This window comes from Vigna unguiculata, chromosome 2, assembly GCF_004118075.2.
Source record: "Vigna unguiculata cultivar IT97K-499-35 chromosome 2, ASM411807v1, whole genome shotgun sequence".
In the NCBI taxonomy this organism is placed as follows: Eukaryota; Viridiplantae; Streptophyta; class Magnoliopsida; order Fabales; family Fabaceae; genus Vigna; species Vigna unguiculata.
Genome location: NC_040280.1, coordinates 25,081,066 through 25,092,895, shown reverse-complemented (window position 1 = coordinate 25,092,895; position 11,830 = coordinate 25,081,066). Strand labels below are relative to the sequence as shown.

General features: G+C 32.3%; 2 protein-coding genes across 2 annotated transcripts; both read left to right on the top strand.

Annotated features, from left to right (window-relative positions):
* The first annotated feature begins 1,133 nt into the window (after positions 1–1,133).
* LOC114173949 (probable xyloglucan endotransglucosylase/hydrolase protein 30) lies at positions 1,134–4,173 on the top strand. Its single transcript, XM_028058648.1, has 4 exons — positions 1,134–1,436; positions 1,551–1,651; positions 2,227–2,435; positions 3,495–4,173. Exons 1-4 carry the CDS (start codon positions 1,229–1,231, stop codon positions 4,015–4,017), a joined length of 1,041 nt encoding a protein of 346 aa, XP_027914449.1. The 5' UTR covers positions 1,134–1,228; the 3' UTR covers positions 4,018–4,173.
* Positions 4,174–9,454: 5,281 nt separating this feature from the next.
* Positions 9,455–11,125, top strand: LOC114174594 (protein MAIN-LIKE 1-like). Its single transcript, XM_028059426.1, has 3 exons — positions 9,455–9,742; positions 9,819–10,334; positions 11,042–11,125. Exons 1-3 carry the CDS (start codon positions 9,455–9,457, stop codon positions 11,123–11,125), a joined length of 888 nt encoding a protein of 295 aa, XP_027915227.1.
* Positions 11,126–11,830: the final 705 nt, after the last annotated feature.

Here is an 11,830-nt window from a genome sequence, read left to right as displayed (position 1 = left end):
CCTGTCTTTCCATTCATATTACGAGAGGCATATCTATTCACACGCTTCTGCAAAGTTCTCGTGTTGGCTTCACCTTTTCTGTAGACGATAATGCCCTCATGTTGTCACATATATTACCGAAAAAAATTCCTTATTCTAAAACCCGCTTTTCTATTTTTTTTCCTCGTATACGAAATTTTCAAAGAATTATCTTTTTTTCATATTCTTCAACTTGTTTTTTCTTATGTGGTGTGATGCTTTTGAGACTGAGCTGGTCAATATATTCATCTTACAAGTCACAAGCTTGGCATATTCTAATAACCCTTTCAAATATTATATATTTTAAAAAAGACAAACAAAAAAAAAAAGAAATTAAAAGGTTGAACAGAAAATTCGTAGCGTAAAATTGCTTGAATATTTAGCAATCAAATAAAATAAAAAACTTTTTTAATCTTAAAACCCAATCATTGACCACTTTGTAATTTGACTAACACCATGTATGATTAAGTTTAGAAAACTTACGAGGAAAGACACAATAATCTTAAAATTCAAGCTAGATAAGGCTCTTTGCCACCTTGTAGTACACGTGTGGAGGTCATAAGCCATCACCCTCCACTAAGACTTTTTTTTTTTTTTTCTTTTCATAGTTGTTATGGGTCGGTTCAATTATTTTGTCACATATAATGCCACCAAAGATGTGAAATGTAACCAACACCATACAATATTAGTGCAAAAATCTAAGGGTTTTCAAGAAAATTAAATTCATATCTCGGGTCATCATCATGCTAAATTATGATTTATTTTTATTAATTGAAACCTCCCTTGTACACACATTCAACCCAACAAATTATGAATCCTTATCACCATATTTGGTGCCACCCCAAAAGGTTCACAAAATAACACTTACCCTTAAACACTAAAAATATTTGTTCAATCCAACAATAATAGCAGCAACCTAACGATAAGCACATATTCTCCTTAAAGCTATAAAATATTTTTGTTCATAATTTTGCGCCCACCAAAAATGCAACCTAGAACAGTGGCACCCTGGTAATTTGACCACCCGGTCAAGGATAAGTTTGGACACAAAAAAAGGAAGAAAAAAAACCGAATATATGAGCGTTGTTTTGTCCGTAGTGATTTAATGTGATTTTTATTGTGTATAAATATAGAGTGAAGGGAGAAAAGAAAGGGTGGAGAGAGAAAAACCGAAGAAGAAGAAGAAGAGAGAAACTGAAATAAAATTAGTATGGATCATATGTTACGTTGTGTTGGGACAATACCCAAACTTTCGTTTCTTTTGCTACTTTCTCTGCTTCTCTTCAGTTTCGTTAACGCAGCCTTCGACCTCGCTACTATACCCTTCAACGATGGCTTTTCTCCGCTCTTCGGAGATAACAACGTTGTTCGCTCCGCCGATGGCAACGGCGTAAAACTCCTCCTCGATCGCTTCACAGGTAAATGTTACGTCATCTACGTATGATCACAAATTAATCAAGGTTTAATGTTTTATTTTATTCCTTTTCTGTGTTCTTTTTCTCAACATTAATTCTTATCTCGTAATGAAACAGGTTCGGGTTTTATATCGTCGAATATGTACAACTATGGATTCTTCAGCGCCAGAATAAAGTTACCGTCGAATTATACTGCTGGTCTTTGCGTGGCCTTTTATGTAAGTAAACAAGGTTTTCTTTTAAAGCAAATTGAGAACAAAAATTTGCAGACATCAATGTTTCTTTTAAGTGATTGTATAATTATAATAATTTTCTGGGGGGAATGGTATGCATTTTAAGAAAACATGAATTCCGGATTTTTAATGCTTCTTCGTCTTCTTTATCTTTACCTTTTTTTTAAATGATTAGTAAAACACGCTAAATATTAGTCAAGCGTCCTTTAATTTGCTGAAGAAACTACCGAACTTGTAGCAAAGTCAAAAACAGATTGATGGTCGGTGAACTCCATTCAATTTACGTCAGAATTTTAGTAGTTTTTTAATGAACTGTTCAAACGGTGAACTACGAATGATGGCTTAGTATAGCATGCTTGGTTTAACAAAGGTTGAATTGTGCTCGGGATTATTTTTTATTATTATCACTAGTATTTCAGTATTTCTTTTTGTATTATGAAAAATTAGGTATGAATACATTTGAATATATATCCTTAACAATAGATTAGAATTGTGATAATTTTTAAAATTCTGTTCATGGTTATCATGGATGGTTAATTTTTCTCTCTTTCCTGGTACAGACATCAAACGGTGATGTGTTCGAGAAGTCGCACGATGAGTTGGACTTTGAATTCCTGGGAAACATCGGCGGAAAACCGTGGCGGTTTCAGACGAACTTATACGGCAACGGCAGTACGAACCGTGGGCGTGAGGAGCGGTACCGTTTGTGGTTCGACCCGACGAAGGAATACCACAGATACAGCATCCTTTGGACAGCGAAGAATGTGATGTAAGGGTTTGTTTGTGTATTTATGCGGCGTGATTATACATAATTTTGTGTGTTCATACGCATTGATTGGGTTGTTTGTGCTTGAAATACTTTTTTGGCATGCGATGGGATTCAACTTTAACGTGGCGTGTTTTGGTATTGAATTGGTTTTGTTTGACTTAACGTGAGGGAGGAAAGGGTTTGGGGTTGCGTGTGGGATGCGTCGCCCTCATCAACAACAACAACAACAACAACTTGGTCTGGTTTGGTTTGGGTGAGCTAGGAAGGTTCAAAAGCATATACTTTTCATTACTAAAAGGATGGTTTAGATGGTAGTGTGGGTTTCGAATTCAATCATTATTTTCCCAGTTTGAGACCATAGTATAATTGGCCCACACTCATGGCCAACTTGAATTTTGTTTGATGTGCCTTTTTAAATTATATTCTTATTTTTATTTTAATTCACGTATGCATATACAGTGATGATGATGATAGATTAAACAATCATCCACTACTTTTCCCCACTTAAATCTGTGCTTATCCTTATATTTTGTGTATAACACACATGTGATATGACTCTTTTGTTTTGAGTCATACGTATCTATCACGCTCCTTCTCCTTATAATGCCTTGCCAAACCTTTGAATTCATTCTCTACCCTATTATCTGCCTAATTGTGGGGCTTTATTTTTATTAATCAAACTCTTACTGCATAATTATAATTATCAATCATGCCCTTTGAAAAGCATAATTTAAAATTATACACCACAAGCAGAAGGGTATTGCTATTGGTCCAACTCCAACTATTCTTCGAATCAGTTCACACCGTATAATGAAACATGTGATCTTTCTTTGTTTAATCTCTTCAAAACTTGCCACCAAATGTTTGTATAAGATTACCGAACTAAAGCAAGCTCATAGATTCCTACACCGTTTGCCAAACCCCGTTCCCATAATTCCCACCTAACTCAACACTAACATAGCTGGCAAATATTTTTTATTTCACGGGAATATATACTCTACTTTGTTTCTGTTTTTTGTAATTGATTATGTTTATGACTATATTTTTGAATTGGTGCAGTTTTTACGTTGATGAAGTTCCGATTAGAGAAGTGTTACGAAGTGAGAAAATGGGAGGTGATTACCCATCGAAGCCAATGTCACTGTATGCGACCATTTGGGATGCATCAAATTGGGCAACATCTGGTGGTAAATACAAAGTAAATTACAAGTATGCACCTTTTGTGACCCAATTTAACGACCTAGTCCTTAAGGGTTGCTCCGTCGACCCCATCCAAGAGGTTTTCGACCGCCAAGGTTGCTACGGCCAACACGAGGATCTCGAGGCTCAAGACTACGCCGCCGTCACTCCCATGCGCCGCCTCGCCATGCGGCGCTTCCGCCAGCGTTACATGTACTATTCATATTGCTATGATACATTAAGGTACAACGTGCCACCACCCGAGTGCGTCATCGTACCCTCGGAGAAACAAAGGTTTAAGGAGACCGGGAGGTTGAGATTCGGCGGCAGCCACCGCCGGCAGTCACGGCGGAAGGGCCGTACAACAAATGCGGTGGTTGATACCGATGAGGGTGATATGTGATTATTGATATATTGAGATGTATATAATAGTGTCCATTTTTTTTGGCTTTATTATTTGTGGGTATTTTGAGATTATATTTATTTGTTGAGGGGCATAAATAAACTAGTCATTATATCTGCTTTTTATTTATTTTTGAATGAATGCATTTTGGTGTTATGCTTTGTGTTAGTATATATATGGCTTGATTCATTTGGTGGAGAATATATATCTATGGATGAGTGCGCGAAAGAATAAGTCCAAATATTTTGTGTCAAAAAATGCATGGCTGGTCATTCATCAAGCTGCATTAGTCACTAGTCACCACGTATACCCTATAACATTATATTTTAATTTCCAATTATATTTTCTATACGACAAAACTTATATATACTATAAGGATTATGTCAAACTTTAGGTTATATTTTATTGTTATGTATATTAGTCTGACATACATAAAAGTGCTATATTATAATTTACTGTGAGGTTTTTCTCTGAAGTTAAATTAAAAATAAATATAATTTTTAAAATGAATAAATAAATATCTGAAATATTAATATTAAACAGTAGAGAAATTAGTTACATGTCTTTAAGTTCTTATGTTTACTTTTAGCCTTGGAGTTTTGTTTTTGTTTTTTTATCGGCCAAAAAGATAGTTACAGGAATTACAAAAGATACGAATAAATAGTTTTGGAGTTTTGTAACCTCTTACACCCGTGCCGGACTGGGTTTATTAATTCAACGAGTTACATTTCATATAAAAAAAAAGAAAAGAAAATAAATACAAGAGAAATTGAGATAGAGTATTTTATTTTAGCCTAAGAAAATAAATTAATATTTTAACAAAATATCCGTAACATTATACTGCTAAAATATGGAAGCAACTAGGAGAATTTAATCGTTAACTTTAATTGAGATATTCAACAATATAATTATGTATTTCATATTTACAAAATAGTGAAAATTTTAAATTTTACAATGTTATGATTTGTGATTAATTAAATTTAAATGATAATATTTAAAAATGAAAATATGAGATGCTTATCAGAAAACTATATACACACTGAGATAAAAACGTTTAATTTGTTTTACTTCATTTTCAGAACGCGTTATTTTTTCAGTCTCCAGAGAATTTTAAAAATTATCGTTTCTTAAAATTAAACAATTACCTTTATAATTTTAGTCGTTCTTATATTCCAAAGTTAATACTCAGTCATGTGTTTAAGATTTAGTACATGTTTTATTAGTTTAGTTGAAAAAAAAAAAACATATTTAAGATATTTTTTTCTTAAAATATCATATATACAAGAAGGAAAAAAATCTCCTTCTCATAAGAATATGATTTTCGAGAATGATCAAATCTAGTTATTATTCAACTTGTAAGAGTAATATATTAACTATTAACTATTGAAAGAAAACTTTAGCAACTTCATAACTAATTAATCGTTAACTAACTTTTTTTTACTTATTTATGTATGAACACTTAGAAAAATTGTTATACGAAATATTTTGTTCTCTTCTACTCAAATTAATTTCCCAAAAGTTTTAAAATGCTTTCAAATGCCAAACATAACCTAAAGTTATTATCACGGACGTTGGCAAATTGTATTGTCTTTCCTTTTCTAGGGGCCAAACGTTGTTGGTTGTGTATTTAAGCACAAAACTAATTACAAATCGTCAAAGTGATTGAAAATTAAAAAGAATAAGAGCGACCACTATGAAAGTTAGTGCCACAAAAGTTTTAGGTTTTGAAATGACATTGAACCTACCTGTTGCTAGCTTACACTAATTAATACTCGTATTGATAACCTTCTTCATTGGTCCAACATCAATGAAATGACTTAGGACTTTATTAAAATAATCATGTTTGGGGTTCTTATTAGCCACCAGAGCCACTGAATGTTAATATGATGGGATTATGATGATATATTGTGACAGAAAATTGTGAAAGAAGATAAGAAGGAAATATATTTATGAATTTAGTTAAATCTTTTATACAAATTTAAAAGACCGTGCTTCTTCTTCTCTTTATTTATTCTGAAAAAAAAATTATTTGATGCTATATGGTCATAAAAAAATAATTTTTTATATTTTTAAAGAAAGAGAGAAAATAAAATATTAAAAAGTACTGTCAAATGAGAGAAAAAAAATGTAAATGTCAAAATATCATTTTCTTCCCTATATATACATACATAGATATTGTATCTATTACATATAAATAGTATATATTTAGAATAGTGTAGTATGTTAAATAACTTGTATACGTATGACTAGTATGCACGAGATTTATTATAACGTATCTTAATATTTAACTTTGATTTAAGTATATTTGAATTAAAATAATAATATTATTAATATGATTTGAAGTAATAACAATAATAAGTGTTAAGAAAATTGGCATACATTTATTAGAATATTAAAATGAATCATCATCGACTATTCGTGCAAAATAATTTGACATGTGGAATGAGTTTATTTTTTAACGTATTGACGAAAATAAGTAACTTGTATCCAAAAATATTATATATTATTTGTAATTGAATTTTTGAAATAAATATATAGAAATTATTATAATATGAAAGATATAGACTTAGTATTTGCTTCAAATTTACTGTTTTATAATCATGCAAACGAAAATAATAACAATATATAACACACTACACAACTTTTAAAACTTATAATAAAAATTGCCTACTTTATTTAATATTACAAAGGAAAGAATTTGGTCAAAATCATACGAAAATCAAAAACCATTAAAGTGAATCAAACACCTAAAATTTTAGATGATAGGCAATTCTAATGATAAAAAATTATTAGTTATTATAATAATCAATTTAAAATTAATTATAATTTTTTATTTATAATAGTGAATATTTTAGTAATCAATAATTTTTTATTTTATCAGTTAGTATATAAATTGAATACTATGATGACTAACAATTTTTTATCACTAAAATTGATTATTAATAAAAGATTTTCAGTGATCTTACACAAAATCAACAACAATTTCAAAAACCTTTTGAAAGCTAATGTTGAATATTAGAAATCATAACTTTATGAAAAGAATTTGAGATTTGAAATATAAATATAATTGATCTTGATTTATGTAAAGTTATTACCTAGCTGCGTAAGTAAGATGTGAAATGTTTTTATATAGAATGTTGTGGAGAAGTTCTTAGTTACCCATTTCAAAGAGGCAAAGCAGTTGTTGAATTCTAATAGTTGCAGTTAAGCTGTCACACGTAACCATGGGAGAATTTAACACCTATTTCTTGACCAAGCACTAATACTTACCTCTTCAACACCTTTATTTTCTTCTCAGAAATTTTTTTGATAACCTACACCTAAGTTTTTCAATGAATAATATCTATAAAATAAGTCATACTAATAATGGGGTAGGTTAAATGTTCTTATTGATCAAATACATATCGTACTAGCCAAACTCTTATAGGTTTTTGCTTTTTGTACCTCCATCATCACTAACTGCACTCTATACTAACAAAGAAAAAGAGTTAAATATGTTTTTGTCCCTTAATTTTCAGTAAATTTTGGAATTAATCCATTTCAAAATTTTAGATCAATTTAGTCATTCATCTTTCGATATACGTAAATTTAGTTCTTTTAATAAAATTTTATTAAGTTTATTTGACATTTCAAACGTGTTTCATAATAATATTTGAAACATTAAAGCAAAAGTGTGTCAAATAGTATAAACAACACAAATACAATCATGAGATGTATACAAAATATCAAATAAATCTACTAAAATTTGATTAAAAGAACTAAATTCACGTATTTTGATAGATGAATGACTAAATTAGTCCAAAATTTTGAAATGGACTAATTCTAAAAATCAAAAACATAATTATCCCAACAAATAAAACTAAAAACCCTTTCCTCGTTGCATCACACCATCATTATCGTTCTCGCTATAAAGGAAGAAGGGAAGAGAGATTGTAAAGGAAGAAGAAAAAGAACACACTGCAGAAAAAAACATATTCTGAAAAACTAGTTCCAAAAATCTTGTTCAAGAATGTATTTCATGTGCTTAGAAAATCCATTCAAAAAATCCAATTTCAAAAATCCCGTTATGGAAATCATCTTCCAGAAATTTCACAAAATTTATTCCAAACGATTTTCAGAACATCTAATCCAGAAATAAAATTTTTTAAACCAGGGGTGCACCAAGTAATTATAGAGGTGCAAGAAGAAAAAGTCTAATCTTAGCATATGTACACTAGAAAGTGGAATATAAACTTAAATTAGTTTTACAAATTTGAGGGGGCTTCTCCCTGCACCTCCAAAGAAATCTCCTGTACTCCCAAAACCTATTTTATTTCCAACGTTGCCATTGGTTAAAAAAAAATTTATTGTGTCTTTTCTCAATTTCACCACATTGCACCCCCAAATACACCTGCACCCCTCACAGCCCTCAGTACACTGCACCCCCAAAACCCCTCCACCGCACCCCAATAAAAAGCAGATTCCCTCTCTCTGCACGCACTGCACCACCTTTTTGGAATCTTTGACCTAGCCTCCCACAAAGCATTCTTCTCCCCTTCTCCCCCACTGCAGCACACTCATTCTTCTCCCCTTCTCCCCCACTGCAGCGCACTCATTCTTCTCCCCTTCTCCCCCACTGCAGCGCACTCATTCTCCCTCTTCTCCCACAAACCATTCTCCCCACGCCATCCTTTTCTCCTTTTCTCCTCCACACACAATTCTTCTCCCCACCGTCGGCAACCATCTTTCATCCTTTCCCGCGGCTTCTAAATTTTTGCAGGTAAGTAATACTGCTTTTTTAATATTGGACATCGTATATTTTTATTTTAATGCATGTGTATATTTTTATTTTAATTGATTTTATATGTAGGTTTTTATATGTAGGTTTTTGTTAAACTTGGAAGGTGGGTTGTGTTGATGAGTGGTGTGCGTTTGAGAGGAAGGGTTGTGGTGTTTTTATTTTTTTTAAGGAAACGGATTGTGGAATCCGTTTCCCGTATAATTTTTTTTTTTTAGGAAACGGAATGTGTAATCTGTTTCTGTAATTTTTTTTTTGAAACGGATTGTGTAATCCGTTTCTTTATTTTTAATTTTTTTTTTTGAAACGGATTGTGTAATCCGTTTCTTTATTTTAATTTTTTTTTTGAAACGGATTGTGTAATCCGTTTCTGTAATTTTTTTTTTTTGAAACGGATTGTGTAATCCGTTTCTGATTTTTTTTTTTTTTTTTTGAAACGGATTGTGTAATCCGTTTCTTTATTTTTAATTTTTTTTTTGAAACGGATTGTGTAATCCGTTTCTTTATTTTAATTTTTTTTTTTGAAACGGATTGTGTAATCCGTTTCTGTATTTTTTTTTTCTTTTTTCCAATTTTTTTTCACAACGAAATGTGGGATCCGTTTCCCCTTTTTATTTATTGTTTATTATGTATTAATTTGTCTTTTATTTAATTATAGATATGGTCAAGACACGAGGAAATATATCTAGACGTGGTTCAAATGATGCACCCGAGAGTTCCAGACACGGTGCTGCACGAAAGAGACCGACAGCATCGGCTCGTAGAAGGGGTCAGCATGAGGCTAATGTCGTTGAGGATGACATTGTTGAGAATGAGGTTCCTGACGTTCATCGGGAGGACGAGCAGGTCATTGATAACGATGGTGGAGGATTTCCTGGTGGGCCGTATGATACATCTTTATTGACGCAGTACCAGGATCATGTTGCACGCATGATATGGGATGGTCAGGTCAGTAAGAAGTTTTTATATAGGTTTAATTTTATTGTTGTTAAGTATTTTTATTGTTGTTTGTTTCTTCTGGTAGGATCGAGTTGTGAAAGTAGTCTCCTATATTAAAAAAGTTAAGAAATTAGGACGTCCTCACCCTGCTGTTGCACCTTTTGTGTTAGCTTCTGGATTATCGCCTTTGTGCGATATTTTATATGAATATATCGATCTTGGGTTAGTATTGGGTTTCGTGGAGAGATGGCATCCCGAGACTAATACTTTTCATTTACCCATTGGGGAGATGACCATCACTTTGGATGACATATGGTCACTTCTCCATCTTTCCATCAGTGGAAACTTTTGCTCCACTGAAAATCTGGAATATGAAGATTCTGTTCAGATTTTGACGACACTTCTTGGTGTTGACCGGGCCATGGCATGTGTGGAGCTGAATCAAAGTCGGGGTGCACAGGTCCGACTGAGCAGGTTGAGAGACTTGTATCACAGCTGTTGTGAAAACGAGCTATGGGAGTTTGCTGCACGTGCATATCTTTTGCACCTTGTAGGGTGCACGATATTTGCTAACAAAAGCGCCACCTATGAAACGGATTCTGTATTCCGTTTCATAAAAAAATTTGCAAATTTTTTTATGAAACGGAATACAGAATCCGTTTCCAAACTGTATGAAACGGATTCTGTATTCCGTTTCGCATGCATTTTGATTTTTTTATTTAAACGGCTTTTGTATTCCGTTTTGTCAAAGTTTGAAACGCATTCCAGTCTCCGTTTCATAAAATATTTTCTTATATACGTTTCAGATCAAAAGCAAACAGAAAAAGAAAAAGTTTAAGCTGGGGCTAACCTGGATGGAAACTACCACGAGAAAGATAACAGAGTTACTTACAACAACCTTCCTTCAAACAACGACACAACCTACGATCACAATATGAAGAGCGGAAAGTAAAGACAGTGAGACAATAAACAACATTCTTTAAAAAAAATAAATGCAAGTGATACAAACCGGAAGAGGGACCACAACAGAGAGAGAATGAACGAATGAAGGAAACAGCAGAGAGATTGAACGAATGAAGGAAACAGCAGAGAGAATGAACGAATGAAGGACAGACGAATGAAGGACAGAGAAATTAAAACTCTGAGGCACCACGAACCACTGACAGAGCAAAAATTTAAATGAAAGTGAACACGGGATGGAGAAGAAACGAAACGGATTTGAAGAAGTAACATTTTGGGGGTGCAGGATGTTGGTGACGCAGTAAATGAAATTTACTGCGTCGTAACCACTTTCACCCACTCTCTCAGCCGGTTGTAAATAAGGGTATTAGAGTAATTTTTGGGGGTACTGAAGAATCGTTGGAGGTGCAGGGAGAAGGCGCCCAAATTTGATTGTACTAGATTTACATATTATAATTTATACTAAATTTATTTTGAATATTTATATATATTTTTGGATAACCATTTTATTGATAAGAAATAAAGTATATATAACAATAATTAATTTCACTAACTATAGTAACATCACTCTGTAACGTTTTTTTCATTCAAAAAATTTAAATTCTAAAAAGGTTGAGTCTAACATAATTCAAACCAACGATATATGGTAAACATTAACAAATTATCTAACTTTTTTTTATGAAATGGTCATCTTTAATCTAGACAATTATATTATGAAGAATAAAACATTTCATATAATGCAGATGTGTATATAAAATTTAAAGTGAAGACTTTTGCTAAGTTGAAAAATCTCATAAGTTGATTCACCTCATCAAGTGTACAACTGTGATGCTTGAAACCAGTATATGTACACGCTGTAGACAGAAAAGCTTGCCCCAATTTCAAAACCATTCTCAGTCAATGGCGCATTAGATATTCAATTTCTACGAGTGCCACTAAAGAAGGGAAGCGAAGACTATACTGGAGAAAAATCCAAAAAAAAAACTAACAGGTGAAAGTAACAGCTTTTAGTTGTATTTGAAGCAACACGCTGAATGGAAAATATATATCACTTTTTAACTATTATTAATTAAGTTTGAACAATATATATCACTTTTTAACTATTATTAATTAAGTTTGAACAATATATATCACTTT